This window comes from Capra hircus, chromosome 16, assembly GCF_001704415.2.
Source record: "Capra hircus breed San Clemente chromosome 16, ASM170441v1, whole genome shotgun sequence".
NCBI lineage: Eukaryota > Metazoa > Chordata > Mammalia > Artiodactyla > Bovidae > Capra > Capra hircus.
The window spans coordinates 10,791,129-10,807,015 of NC_030823.1; the positions used below are offsets into that span (position 1 = coordinate 10,791,129).

A 15,887-nucleotide genomic window follows, 5' to 3' on the forward strand; every position below is an offset into this window, starting at 1 on the left:
AGTGAAAGTGAAGTCGCTCAGTCATGTCTGACTCTTAGCGACCCCGTGGACTGCAGCCTACCAGGCTCCTCCATCCATGGGATTTTCCAGGCAAGAGTACTAGAGTGGGTTGCCATTGCCTTCTCCGATGAGTAGCAATAGAAATCGTAAAAAATTTTCTCACATTTACTTCATTTGCACTGTATTTCTTAAGTAAGTGACTAAAACTTAATATACTGACAACGTTTTATAGGAAGTAAAGAATCTTCCTGCAGTGCGGGAAACCTGGGTTTGATCCCTGGGTTGGGAAGATCCCTGGAGGAGGGCATGGCAACCCACTCCAGGATTCTTGCCTGGAGAATCCCCATGGACAGAGGAACCTGGCAGGCTACAGTCTATGGGGTCACAAAGAGTTGGACATGACTGAGTGACTAAGCATAGCACATATAGGAAGCCGGCTTTGGTGTCACTAATTTGTATTTTATTTTGTAGGCCAGTTCATGGGTTGATTTTTCTTTTCAAGTGGCAACCAGGAGAAGAACCAGCAGGCTCTGTGGTTCAGGACTCCAGACTGGACACAATCTTTTTTGCCAAGCAGGTATGGTCCTTGGACACTCTGAAGTCTCAAGAGCAATGCTTTTTATAAACAGGATTCTTTTCCACCTGTGTGTCTCTAGTGTAGCAGTTCTCAAGTTTCTTGGTCTTAGGATTCCTTAACATTCTTAAAATTATTGAGATCCCCAAAGATCTTCTTTATTTGAATTTTATTTATTAATATTTATCATTTAGATATTAAACTGAGACATTTAAAGTATTAATGGATTTAAAAGAGTAAATTCTATAAATGATAACATTCTTTAAATAAAACATATGTATATTTACCAAAGCAAGAGTAGTGAAAAGACTGCATTGCTTTACATTTTTGTAAACCTCTTTAATGTCTGGGTTAATAGAACACAGCTGGCTTCTCCTATCAGCTTTATTCAGTCTATTGCAATATTTTTGTTTTGTCTTGTTTTCATTTGAAATATATAAAGAAAATTTAGTCTCATACATGTATATAGTTGAGGAGGAAGGAGTATGTTCATTTCTTTTCTAGGAAATTATGGATATTCTTTGATATCAAAACTCCAAAAATGTTCCTCTTCTAAAGATTCGTTGCAATGTGAAATCTGAACTCATATTAGTAAACTTTGTACTTCGTTTTATTAAAATCCTTAGGTTTATCTTGCTCTTCAAAAGGATCTTTTACTCATGCGGCATCTGATAACATTGTGTGTTGGTCATTTTGAAAATTTACCAACTGATTTTGATTTTGTAAATGTTAGTACATATGATTATACACATTATAACAAGTCACATTTATTAATATCGTCTGTATCATCAGAAAAACTGTTCAGTATCATGAAACTTTTAAACTCTCAGAGGTGGATCTGAGTCTTATAAAATTCTAATTTTCACTTGAAAGTTCAAATTTTATCAAGGATACCAAATATTATCAGGTGTTTTCCTTGAAGTGACAGAGTCAATTCACACATTTCAAGAAAATATCTGCCAGATACAGTCTGAACAACTGTATTTATCTGCCATATGTCCTTTCAAGTAAAAATTATGTTCCTGGAGAAAGCTTAGCTGACAGTTCAAACAGTAGCAAGGGTGCCTTTCCTGGAATTGACTGGCATATTTTGGTTTATAGTAGAAGTGCTGTATTTGTATTTCCTGTTTCACTCAGCAAATATTAAAGAATTATACTGTGTGGTCAAAATGAAATTAAAATAATTTTTACTGCTTTATCAAAGATGTTCTTCATTAAAAGCTGGTTTTTGTTTTGCTAGTTTTTAGAATTATACCTATGTGTCAGTGAAAGAATTTAGTACCACTGCCTAAGTATGTTAATAAAATAGCAGCATTGTTACCCACGATTGCTTTTGTGCTGCAGTGCAAATATGAAAGCAGGGGAAAACCAAAGACTGTCCTGGACTTATTATGGAGACAATTTTGAACTCACAGATCCCTTGCAAATGGTCTTAGAAGTTCCCAGGGGTCCAGGTATCCCATTTTGAGAACTGCAGTTCTAATGTATACAATAAACAGTTAAGCAACATTATTAGATGCTTGCATATTTTAGAGTCCATTGTTTGGAAAAGCTGGAAAAGAGAATGCTGAAAGAGGCTCGATTAATATATAAAATCTAAGCTAAAGATGATTGCATTTGTTTGAAAATAGCGCTGCTTTCTAAGACTCAAAAGATTAAGATAAACTGTTAAACCTTTAGAAAGGTGGAAACAATAAAACTGTTAATTCTCATTACTGCCCTTTTAACCAAACGTTTCCTATTCCACTTTGTAATTTGTTTTTCTTTTTCCTCTTATTTATTACTTCTTTGTTTTCCTCCCAACTTTTAAGAACGGAGTGTTTTTAGAGAAATTAGAATTTTCTTGCTTTACTTAAAGAATTAGAAAAACATTATTTTATCATTTTGTAGTTAAAGTACTTAAGTTACAGAAATGTCATGATGAGTGCATATACGCCTGTGTCTACTAACCCCTCCCAGCAGTTTGACTCATTCATTAATCATCAAATAGTTGTTGAGCACTTCCTTTGTGCTGGACTTTATTTTAGATACTAGGGGTATAATGGTGGGTAAGACAGGCATGTTTCATGTATTACTGTCATGATAACCGTACCAATGGAAGCCAGTATTTATCATTCCTGTTGTGTGCCAGATATTGTGCTTTAGACTATATTATTTATTTAATCCTTGCAGCAGCCCTGTGAGGTTGTTATCCTCATTTCACAGATGAAGAAATTGAGGCCTAGAAAAATTTACTTGGCTGAGGTCCCACAACTAGTACATGGTGGATCCAGAATTTAAACCCAGGTCTAAAGCCCAGGTTTGTGGTTTCACATTCTGTACTACCTCCCACATTTTCTATCCATCTGTTGACACATTCTTATTATCATTTTTTTAACTGAAGTTTGACTGTTGTGCAAAATATTTTGCTTCTTTTTTCACTTAAAATTTGATTTTGTTCCATTTCAGTGCACATAACAGTATTAGATAACATATTGAAGGTTTATTAGGTACTTACATATATCTTATTTTTTATTATTAATTTACTTGTAGTAACTGATCCTCACAACAACCCTATGTGGTTTTACAACTTCCTCATTATTTCACAGATGTGGAAACTGAGTCCCAGAGAGATTAAGAAACTTGCCCAAGTTATGCGGCTAGTCAGTGGCAGAGCTGGGTGCAAACCAAGGCACTGCTACGTTGAAGTCCATCCCATGTCACACCGCTACTTCTTTTAAAAGCGTAGATCACTCAGTTCAGTTGCTCAGTCGTGTCCAACTCTTTGCCACCCCATGGACTGCAACATGGTAGGCTTCCCTGTCTATCACCAACTCCTGGAGTTTACCCAAACTCATGTCCATTGAGTTGGTGATGCCATCCAACCATCTCATCCTCTGTCGTCCTTCTTAGTATAAGTGTCCTGTAATTTTTTAACTCACTTCTTAAGGGTAAACATTTTGAGATTCTTCTCATGTAATGCAAATAATCCATTTATGAGTTGTAATATTTTATATTTATATAAGTACCATTGTACTACAGTAATTATAATAATATAATTATAATCATAGTGTGTGATATTCTAGATAGTACAGAAGAAGTAGGGAACAGACAGTTTCATCCTTCAGGTGATTTTTCTAATTTTTAAGAACATTTTTGTTATTTCCATATGGAATCACATCAATTTAGAGAATGTTACTGCCTGTCTTACACTAATCATATGCTGTAATTGGAGGTATGCAGGTGTGTGGGTCATTGATTAACAAAATATTGAGAAAAGAAATTGTCTTCTGATAATGATTATTTGTGTTTAAGGATCCAAGAATGACCTTTTTGGTAATGCTTCTCTGCAAAACATTGTTGTCTCACTGCTGTTTCACCGATGAGAAGCTGAGGTCTGTTTGATGTATTGTTAAGGTCATGCTGTGGTGGTATTGGGTGTGTATGTGACTCCGCCTGTTCAGTCTTTCAGGAAAGATCGGTTGTGTGTCTGCAATGTGCCAGACACTGTGACAGGTGCTTGAGAGACAAGCAATGGTCAGGATCCCTGCCCTCGAAGGTGTTTAGAGTTTAGTGGAGGAGATTGGTTAAGCAGTGAAATGAAAAACTATAGTGGGAATAAATGCTGCATGGAGTGAACCGCCTTGTGAAGTCTGAAAATAATCTGTTAAGAGTACGCTCACTTTGGACACTAACTGCAGGGTTTTGGGTCTTCAGTCCACCTTCCCTTCTGACACTTGCAAGTTTGGGGAGTCCCCAAACCCATCCTCAGGTTCTGTAGTTTGTTAAAGTCATAGACCTTACCATAAGCTGTGTAATAAACTATGTTTTAGTCACATGATGACTTTATTACAGTGAGAGGACAGATTAAACTCAGCCATGTGAAGAGACACATGGGTCAGAGGCCAGGAGCGTTCTCTGTACACTGCTTCTGGTTGTCTTTTCCCAGGGGAGTCACAGACAGCACCAACTTCACTGGTGGTGATTGTGACAAAGTGCACAGTATTCAGGCCATCTCAACTGATTCCTGGGATCCAGTTTTTAGTGGCCCTCAGTCTCCAGCCACAGGCTGAGCCGTTGATCCAGAACCCACCCCAGTCACATTGTGAGACTGTCTGTGTGGTGCCCAGCCCCCAGGTGAACACAGACGCTTTTACCAGGCATGGCTCTTCATGAGCTTAGAGATTACCGCCAAGGGCCAAGGCCAGGCCTCTCTTAGGGCGAGGCTAAATTCTTCACTACACACATGAAAATGGGACTGACCTTTCAGGGAGATCTGAGAAAGCGTCCCTGAGTAAGTGACAATTCAGCTGAAATCTAAAGGTTAAGTAGGTATTAAGTGGGGGAAGAAGCTGAGGATCATCCCAGATTACTACAGCTGTATGATAGAAAGGAGTAGGGCTGGTAGCGTGCACTGGAAGAAGGCCAGTACAGCTGGGCTAGAGAGAACACGGGCAGGGTGGCAAGAAATACAAGCAGCACGTGAGTCAGGGTTTAGTCTGATCAACTGTAGAGAAACAACGCTTTATGAGAAAGACAGGTTTTTCTCTTTCCCATCCACTGTCAAAGCCAGCAGGGTGGCAGGCTCTCTTGCTTTGTTCCGTTGTATGTGCTTTCTATTCCAGAGTTACTTCTTGGTCTGAGATGATAGTTGGAATTTCAGCTGTTTCTTCTCAACTCCACATCCTTGACAGTAGGAGAGGACAGCACCCTCCTTTTTGACGGACGTTTTCTAGAATTTGCCTGTGCCGCCTGCTTTCTTCTCTTTGGCTAGAACTCAGTCATATGACTACTTAGTGGCAGAGGAGACTGGGGAGCTGTTTTCATTCCAGGTGAATGTGGACCCAGATATATGTGAGTCCTTTGTTCTGGAAGAGGGAGAAGGTGGATATTAGAGACTGACTCCCCGCTTCCTGCCAAGGTGCCAACAGAGGCGGATCATGCTTGAGCCCTTTGTCTGTATCCTAAGAGCAGTAGAAGTTTACTGAGGTGTTTTAAGAAGGGTGATATGATTAGATTTTCATTCAGAGGAGATCACTTTGGCTCCAGTGTGGGGAGTGTGTTTGAGGAAGAAGGGGTGGTATAGGGTATGAGATGACATAGCAGTTAATAGACTTCTGTAGAAGTCCATGCCAGAGTAGGTAACACTCCTAGTAGGGATAGATGTGAACAGATTTGAGTATCACTTAAGAGATAAAGTAACTAGCACCTTTAATGTGTAATGATTGGGAGTGACTAAGTGAAGTCGTTCAGTTGTGTCCAACTCTTTGCGACCCCATGGACTGTAGCCTATCAGGCTCCTCCGTCCATGGGATTTTCCAGGCAAGAGTGCTGGAGTGGGTTGCCATTTCTTTCTCCAGAGGATCTTCCTGACCCAGGGATCGAACCTGGGTCTCCCACTTTGCAGGCAGGCACCTTACCCTCTGAGCCACCAGGGAAGCCTTGTGGGGGGTAGTGACTAAGGAAGAGAGCATATCAGTCGATGATGCCTGTGCTTTGCTTTTCTTCTTTTTAAAAAATTGACCTTCCGGTACACGAAATGGAATTACTATTATCCCTGATTGATGACATACATTCCTGCCCTCCTTTACTTGACTCATTTGGTTACTTTATAACTAGTAAGCACCTTAGAACTCACCCTAGTAAACCTGCCCAAGTAAACCTACCATCTGTCATTCCCTGTGTCCCCCCATATGACTTTCATCCTCCGTCCCTTCATCTGAGTAACCTGCATGTTGAATTCTGTATCTCATTTCCTTGCTTTCTACTTTCTGTAGTTTTTCTAATCCTGAAATGGCTGCGTATGTATAAAATTTTAACTTTATAAAAAGTATCATGTTCTGTGTATTTATTAATAGTTATGGGGGACTGACTTTTTTAGGTTAATTTTATATTAAGGTTTATCCAACTTATTTTGCATGGTGTACAATAGTGATTGCATGAACATGCATGAAAAATAAGCAGTTGTGTGCTGTTGTTTAGTCACTAAGTCCTGTCCTACTCTTTTGTGACCCCATGGACTGTGTAGCCCACCAGGCTCCTCTATCCGTGGGATTTCCCAGAGAAGAATACTGGAGTGGGTTTCCATTTCCTCCTCCAGGGGATCTTCTGATCCAGGGATGGAACCTGTGGCTCCTGCATTGGCAGGGAGACTCTTTACCACTGAGCCACCTGGGAAGCTTAAATAATTGCTTTCTTTTCATTGTTTAGTTTTCATTTGCATCACTCTGAACTGTGCAGCTCTACTTATTTTTGTACATCTATTTTATCTCCTGATGTGTAACCAGAAGTACCATACTACTTCATCTGATAGGTAAATGTATAACTTAAGGAGGAAATATCAGAGTGCTTTCTGAAGTAGGGGCTCTAGTTTATACCTGTACTAGCAATATCTGAGTTACTGTGTAGCCATGTACTCCAATATGCAGTTATTGTTAGACCTCTTTGATTTTTGCCAGCCAGCTTATTCTAAAATGGTACTTCTTCGTGTTCTGAGTTTACATCTCCCTGGTCACTAATCTTGTTGAAAGGGTCTTGATGCCTAGTGGCATATGTGTTTCTTCTGTGAAAGTCTTAAGTTACTTTTCTGTAGGATTAATGTACTTTTCTTTTTTATTTATAGGCATTGTTTATATATTCATTATACTGCTTCTCCAAATTGATACTTTATTGTTTTACTTTTTATGGGTGTTTTTTGATAATGGAAATTTGTATTTTAGAGTCTGTGCCTTTTGTATCTTGTTTAATAAATTGTTATCTATCTGAAGTTATGAAAGATATTTACCTATGCATTTAAGTTTTAATTTTTGATATCTATGTCCTTAATTCATCAGGAATTGGATTTTGGTATATCATGTGAGGTAGGGTTTCAATTTTACCTTTTTCCCACCTGGATCACCCTTTTTTTGAACGTCCATATTTCCTTACTTATCTGACATGCCACCCCTGTTGTATATGTGTTCCATACATGTGTATGTGTTTCCTGAGTTGTACTGATCACTTTGTCTGTCTCTGCCAATACCACCCTGACTTAATTCTTTTCACTTCTTTATAAGTTCTTATATCTAATAGGTCATGTCTCCCCTACCTGCTCTTTTTTGGAAATATCCTTCTTATTCTTGACCTTGTGCTCTTCATATACATTTCAATCATCTTATCAAACTGTAAGAAAACTTCTATTGGAATTTTGACTCGAATAACATTGAATATATATATATATATCGACTTGGGGAGAATTTGTATCTTCATGATATTAAGTCACAAACATAATACGTTTCTCTATTTAGACCTGCTTTTATTTATCTACTTTTAGATGTGCTTTTAAGCTTTTATTATCTTTAATATGTTACATAAAAGACCTTGATAAAGGTCTTTTATGTTTTTGTTGGAGTTATTTTAATTCCTTAATATCTCTGTTATAAGTCATCTTTTCTTCAATTGCATTTTCTAGATGTTTGCTGCTAGCATAAAATAATTAATTTTTATGTCTTAATGTTTAGCCATCTTCCTCAACTCTGATATGTTTGTTATTTGTTGGTTTGAGAGAAGTGTTTGTTTCTATCTAAATTACTATATCAAATAATACCAGTTTTATTTGCTTATTTTGAATCCCTTTGTCTCTAGTTTATTTTTCCCATCTTATTGCCTGGTTTAAACATCCAATAAAATCATTGTGATTTTAGAGGGAATGCTTCTACCGTTTCCCATTTCAGATTTTTTTCCTTTAATATTCTTTTTCAGGTAAGGACATTCTTTCAATAATTTAGTAAGTGTCTTTATTATGGAAGGACTAAGTTTTTTCAAATGCTTTTCTGCATCTATTAACATGATCATTTTTATTTTCCCTCTTAATAGGTTAATATGATTAGTTACGTTTATGAATTTTTCTAATATTAAATCATTCTTTCATATCTAAAATAAGCCCAGTTGGCCATGATATATTCTCTTTTTATGCACTGTTGAATTTAATTCAATATTTGTTTAGAGGTTTTTTTAAGCAAATATTTTTGAATGAAATGGGCCTTAATTTTCCTTTCTTGTAATGACTTTGGCTAGTTTTAGTATTAGAGCTGTGCTTATTTCATGAATTGGGTTGAAATTTCTCCTTTTTTGTAATTGTCCTGAAGAATTTGTATAAAATTTAAATGGTCTGTTTCTTCAAATTTTGATAGAATTGGCCTATGAAATCATCTGTGCCTGGTATTTTCTTTGTGAATGTATTTTTAACTGCTATAGCCATGTGCTAGTTAAAAGACTTATTTGGGCTACTTATTTTTTCTTGACTTAGTTCTGGTAAGATTTTTTTTTTTAATTTCTCCATTTTAGTTTAAGTTTACAAAATTGTTTTGTATGATTGTTATTCGTATCCCCTTATTTTGTTTTAATCTTATTTTTAGTTGTATACCTGACACCGTGAGTTCTGACTTGCATATTTGGGTGATCTTGGTTTTGTTTGCTCCATTAACCTATTGCCCTTTATTATTTCATACTAGCATTAAGGTGGGGCTTCCCTGGTGTCTTAGTGGTATAAAATCTGCCCGCCAATGCCGGAGACATACGTTTGATCTCTGGGTCAGGAAGATTGCCTGGAGAAGAAAATGGCAACCCACTCCAGTATTTTTGCCTCGGAAATCCCATGGACAGAGGAGATTGGCAGGCTACAGTCCATGGCGTTGCAAAAGAGTCAGAGATGGCTTAGTGACTAAACAACCATGAACTTTAGGGTTGGAGAAGGAGATGGCAACCCACTCCAGTATTCTTGCATGGAGAACCTTGTGGATGGAGGAGCCTGGTGGGCTGCTGTCTATGGTGCTGCACAGAGTCGGACACGACTGAAGCGACTTAGCAGCAGCAGCAGCATTAGGGTAGCAACCCAGTGGATCTTGTTTGTTTTTAGCCATTTTCAATCCTTCCTGTAAGTTGTATTAAACCAAACCTTTCTGAATCACTGTTTTTACTGCTGTTCCCTATTTAAAATATCTTACTCCTAGGGTAAGCTCCTAATTGCTTATCAATACTGATTTAGTAGATGACTAATGACCCCATACTCTTGTCTACAAGCATACTAATACAGGCAGACCAATATACTTATGTATCAAAGATCTCATCTTAATTTGTTCCTTTTTGTACCCTTTTCTCTTCCTAGAATGAATCCCCTTCTCTGTTCTCTAGGTTCTACTGTGCTTTCAGTGCTCTCTTAAAACTGGTGGTGGGAAAAGCTGGCTCTTGCTCTGGTGGTCAGGGCCTTGCTCTCAGTAAGCTTTAATCCAAGTAGATTCCCTCCCTGGTAGTTTTTTTGGCCTGAGGCGACCCAGCCCTCTGGTCTGCAGGCTCTGTGTTCTGGTTAATGGTGACCTCCAAGAGGGTTTATGCCAAAGGGGACCTTCCCAGACTGCTGCTGCCAGTACTCCCATCCCTGTGGTGAGCCCCTGCCAACCCACACCTCCACAGGAGACCCTTCAACACTAGCAGGTGGTTTTGGTTCAGTATCCTGTGGAGTCAGTGCTCCTTTCCTCCGAGTCTTTGTGCACACAAGGTTTTGTTTGTGCCCTCCAAGACTGGAGTCTCTGTTTCCCCTAGCCTGTGAAAATCTTGTAGTCAAATCCTACTGGCCTTCAAGGTCAGATTCGCTGGGAATCAGTTCCTTTGTCAGATTCCTAGACTGGGAAGCCTGACATGGGATTCAGAACCTTCACAACAGTGGGAGAACTTCTTTGGTATTATTTTGTGGGTCACCCACTTTTTGGAAATGGGATTTGATTTTATAATGATTGTGCCCCTCCTGCTGTCTTTCTGCAGCTTCTTTGTCTTTGGACATGGGGTGTCTCTTTGGTAGATCCCAGTGTCCTCCTGTCTATGGCTGCTCAACAGCTAGTTGTGATTTTGGTACTCTTGCAGGAGGAGATGAGTATGTGTTCTTCTATACCACCATCTTGAACTGGAAGTCCTGTCTCTGCTTTTTAATGCACTCTCTAGGTTCGTCATAGCTTTTTTTCCAAGGAATAAGCGTCATTTAATTTCATGGCTGCAGTTACCATCAGTAATTTTGGAGCAGTAATTTTGGAGCCCAAGAAAATAAAGTCTGTTAATAAATATTAAAACATTATTAATTTATCCTATAGCTATGGCTCAGTGAAGATTGACTATAATTTATAATGCAGTACTTCAAGCAGTTTTAGATGTATTTCTCTAGGCATCTGCCATGTTCTTTTCTGTACACCAGGATAAGAAGTTGTTCTCTAGCCTCTGTGTTGTGAAGTCAGGTAGCTGCAGGATCAGGTTGGCAGCATGAATGTGTGAATTGGATTTTGTGTAAGAGGTAGAGAGTGGAAGAGCTCAGATGAATTAGAGAATGTATGGCCTCTTCAAGGAATCCATACCAAATTCCTAAGGTTCTGGGGCAACCCTCCTTGTGACCTCCTGGTCTAGCCTGCCTTCTGTTGGTAAACTCTACTGCCTTATTTAAGTGTGTGACAAGTCAGAATGCTTTTAGTAGAGCACTCAGGACTAGTTAAAGATTCAAGCAGCTGGGGACTGTATACATAATTTATACTGCAGAAATTATTTTCTGAAATAAGTTTAAGTTCTTCCAAAAGGATGTATATAAGGTGATTTTTACATGTTTCATGAGGACAAGGACCGCATCTCTTACGCTCACTGTGTGTTCAGCATTTATCACTGTGTCTGGCCCCCAGTGGATGTTTCAGTAAATATTTGAACAACTGAATGGCTGTGCACTTTTTAGTGTCTGAAAAAGAATTTTTTGCTACTTCTGTGCAGTATCCCCCCCCGTTGTCTGCTGTTTTACTTTCCATGGTTTCAGTCAGCTCTAGCTGAAAATATTAAATGGAAAATTTCAGAAGTACACTGTGAGTTTTAAACTGTGTGCTGTTCTGAATAGTGTGACGAAATCTCATGCTGTCCTCCATCCCACATGGGGTGTGACGCATCCCTTTGCCCCAGTGGATGCTACCAGCCCATTAGCATAGGAAAGAACATTTTATTTTTCGGGGTTGGTACTGTGCATGTTTGACGCATCCCCTGGGGGTCTTGGAAGATCTCTCCCAAGAGTAAGACTCATGTGCTGTTTATAGCCTTACCACTTGGTGGCACTAAACTCATTAAAAAACCTGAAGAGCTATATTTATACCCATGCACACACATAATGACTGTTCTTCACACAAACACAAAACAGGCTGGTAATAAATCATGGACACTGTTTAGTCCTTATTAACTCCAGAAGAGGAGTATCAGTAACCACATGATTTTCTTTCTCTCTCTCTTTGTTTAATCCAACTTTATTGAAATATAACTGATATACAAAAAAACTGCATATTTAGTGTATACAGTTTGATGATTTTGCATAGAGTTCTTTACTAATCCTTTAAAAAAATTTCTGAAGTGATAGATTACAGATTTGAAGTTCTTAGATGATAGGAGGGTTTGTTAGTATTTTCCGCCATAGCCTCAGTGTCTAGTGTAGCATTAGGTATAGAGTATGTCTTTAATGTGTCATCATTTTGAAAGAATGTGTGAATGAGTATAAATTTTAACTTCTGTTGACTTCACTCCCACCAACCCAACCCCAGATAATTTTGGCCCAAGATAAGAGAGCCCTAAGTCTTGTTTTAGTTAATGACCTTTATGATGTCTCCTTTAATCATTACAAATTTTCATCCAAATTTACTAAAGAACTGTGATTCAGATCAGAATACATATTAAAAGAAGTCAGTGGCAATGTTAATTGGATTCTAGATCTTTTGTTACTTTTCTCTAATCGTCAACCATAAGATAGTTTTGAGTACAAAATACTGTAAGGGGAATTCCAAGAGTGTGGTGTTATTACTGTTTGAGAGTTGGGAGTAAGAGAGTGGTCTCTTGGAAATGGAGAAATGGAAAAAGCAGGCTTATCAAGGAACTTCTTAAACATACTGCAGTCAAAAGTGTAAGAACTCATGGATATTTATAAGATTTCAAGTCTCTGACCACAAAAAAGTGTAGGAGTGTAAGTGTTAATAAAGGAAGATGATTAAAGGATTTTATTTTGAAATCAGGCAAAATAGAAATAATTTACCAAATTGTCAGATCATAAACAAATTAACGTTTTTGGAAAATGGTTTTTAATTACAGTGTTGTAATGAAATACAGCAGTAGGAATAAATTGTATTTTTTAAAGTAATTTATCAGGGTTAACTTTACAGTGAATCTAGCTGGCATTTGCAGTGATGGTCTGAGGCTCTTTCCAGCTCTGTGATCTCAACCCTGAGTAGGTGCTGTAGGGAGTGTGGCAGAGGCCCTTGTCCATGAGTAGGTTATAATCTCGCTGGAGAGACCACAAGTGTGTGTGGAGCCAGCCTCCAGTGTTGGCTAAGTAGACTGATTTTCACACCAGATCACCTGCCTCTTAGCTCTGTGCCCTCAGGGCAAGTTACTTAACCTTTTTGTTCCTCAGCTTCCACAAATGTAAAATGAGGATAATAATATTACTCCTTCTTCTTAAGTTGTTAATTGACAGGATTAAAAGAAGCCTAGAACAGTGCTTGCACATAAGTGCTATCTAAATGTTTTCTTCTCTCAGTAGAATGTAAGGTCCTCACAATTTGTTAAATAAACAGTTAATAGCTAGAGGTTAGGGCTGTAAAGAAAAATATGTGGACAGTATACTGCCGTATATGCTGTCGTTTTTAGGAATTCAAATGAGGGAAGAAACTAATATAGATTGTTGCATAATTTCTCTAACAATTACACAGGTAAGTTAGTTTGCACTGGATTCTGAAATTTGGATTGAATAATTGAAGGTAGAAACAAGCTTATTAGGAAGTGAATAGGAGGGAAGCATAGGCTGTTTGGGTTTTATCAGGTATATTTTAGACCAGGAAATATTGGTTTCGTTACTCTAACTAGATTAGTCTTCACTGGTATTATGAATTCATTTAATCTATTTGATTCAGCTCCAGAATTGCATAAAATTCCTGCAAATAGATTAAAAATGGAAATTAATCATGTTTATTATGTTTATGCTAATACTATATTAAGTAAAATTTGGAAGCTATTATTTTTTTTTCATATGTTAGGGGTCAGTGTCACCAGTTGAAAGCTGGGTTTTTTTAAAACACATTGATAATATTTTTCCTTTTATATTTTATAGGTAATTAATAATGCTTGTGCTACTCAAGCCATAGTAAGTGTGTTATTGAACTGTACTCATCAAGATGTCCATTTAGGAGAGACATTATCAGAGTTTAAAGAATTTTCACAAAGTTTTGATGCAGCTGTGAGTACAATCTTATTATTCCTAAAATATCCTGTTTGTGATGGTTCTTATTTTAATAGGCTACTTTCAAAACTTATTTCAGATGAAAGGTTTGGCGCTGAGTAATTCAGATGTCATCCGACAAGTGCACAACAGTTTTGCCAGGTAAAGAGACTTTATATTACATAAATATAATATTTGCTGGCTTATCTTTGCCGATTTGTTTCTCACGGTTTTTCTGTTCCCTGTAGACAGCAAATGTTTGAGTTTGACGCTAAGACAGCAGCAAAAGAAGAAGATGCTTTTCACTTTGTCAGTTATGTTCCTGTTAATGGGAGGCTGTATGAACTAGATGGGTTAAGAGAAGGACCGATTGACTTAGGTAATGTAGTTCCTATCCCTGGCATTTCAGTTTTGATGAAGAAGAAAGGATTGGGTGTGCACCTTCGCTTCAGTGCCAGTGCTGTGTAGGTTTTGAAACGGGAGGTGATGTCCTTAAGGTCTTCAGTCCTTTATGAAACTAAGTAACAGGCAGTGAGGACATGTTGACTGCTGTAGTTTCGTTGGGACCTTTAATTTTTTCCTATGAGAAAAGTGTTTTTAGTCCCAAGATTACGCAATTTATTTTTGATTTTTCAGTTAACTTTTAAAAACTACTTCTTTCAGTGAACTTAACTTGTCATTGATAAGAAATACGATCCCGTCCCTGTCATCTGTGTTAAAATATTTTCCTTTGGATTTAGATCTTTAAGAATCTCTGTAATTCAGTGTTCAACAGTCTATAGAAATGTTTTTCTTCAAAGTTTCTATTTAAATAGTACAGTACCATGCTGTCCTTTGTGCCAAAGGGTGGATTTGTCCTGATCCCACCCTAACTCCAGCCTTGAGCTCATGATAAATGGTTATTGAGTGAGGCTGAGGTGGTTCTGATCTAGTAATGAACTAACAGACCCACAAGTTTAACTCAATATTTTACCTCATTAAGTTTTCTTTGTCTCTTTTTAAAGTTCCATTTAGGTTCAGTGAAACCTGTTTTTATGAAATCTAGTGTTATTTGCTGTTCGCAAAACTTTATACTTCCAGATTTAAAAAAAAAAATTTGCAGTTTTATTTTGCTTATTCTATTCTTACTGCCCACACCCATGCCTGGAACCAGTAGTTCATCTCATGCAGATTTACATGTTTAAAAATATTTATTTTTCTATGTTTCTTAAAGAAAATTAATAGAATGTTCTTTTAATTATGTAGAAGTTAATTTTCTCTGGTTGGGGGTTGATCTGATCTCTGCATTTTTTCTCTTGGCATCTGTCTGGTCAGCCATTCTCTATTCATTGGATCCATCAGCTATAAAGGACGTAAACTATAAAACAGAACGGCCAGTTTTGCTACACAGCTGGTGGCTATGCTAAAATATAGGTAAAAAGGGAGGATTAAAACAACTGGGTAAAATCAGTTTTGCATTGTGTGTGGATTTTAGGTTTTTTTTTTTTTTTTTCCTATAGTTGTGATGGTGGGGAGTCAGATAAGGATTGAATCCCTATTTTGTCACTAACGTGAGTGGGCTTTTCTTAGCCCTCAGTTTCATCATCTGTAAGATGAAAGGCAGTCATCCTTATCTCACAGAGACAAGAATTTTAATGAAATAATTCCCTAATTCATTGCTTTCTCAAACATTTGTCTAGCACCGCTAAGTGACACAATGTGACAATGCAAATTATGATAACTTATCATTTCCCTCTAATCATTCCTGAGAAAGTAAGGGTTGAAGCTTAACACAGTTATGCTAAAAAGCTTTTTACTATAATGAGTTTGCCAAAATATTTAAAAAAAGATACTTTGAATACACTTTTGAAATAATATTGATGTCAAATCTGATATAAATGCTTTTGCATTTCTTCCTAGGTGCATGCAATCAAGATGACTGGATCAGTGCAGTGAGGCCAGTCATAGAAAAAAGGATACAAAAGTAAATGCTCATCTTATCTCTTTGGCATAACGAACGTCCTCATTTTTAAACATTTCTTTAAGCCTTTTTTTAAATTGTTGTTTTAGCAATACTTACCGAACTTTTTCTTTGGATTG

At 37.5% G+C, this 15,887-nt stretch overlaps 1 protein-coding gene across 2 annotated transcripts in view; it reads left to right on the forward strand.

Annotated features, from left to right (window-relative positions):
- Positions 1 to 15,887, forward strand: part of UCHL5 (ubiquitin C-terminal hydrolase L5) — a 47,489-nt gene that overhangs the window by 11,832 nt on the left and 19,770 nt on the right. For both annotated transcript variants that reach the window (XM_018060152.1, XM_005690458.3), the window contains exons 3-7: positions 472 to 577; positions 13,701 to 13,826; positions 13,909 to 13,970; positions 14,057 to 14,187; positions 15,708 to 15,771. In XM_018060152.1, coding sequence (XP_017915641.1) covers positions 472 to 577; positions 13,701 to 13,826; positions 13,909 to 13,970; positions 14,057 to 14,187; positions 15,708 to 15,771 — 489 coding nt within the window. The remainder of the gene's footprint in view (positions 1 to 471; positions 578 to 13,700; positions 13,827 to 13,908; positions 13,971 to 14,056; positions 14,188 to 15,707; positions 15,772 to 15,887) is intronic.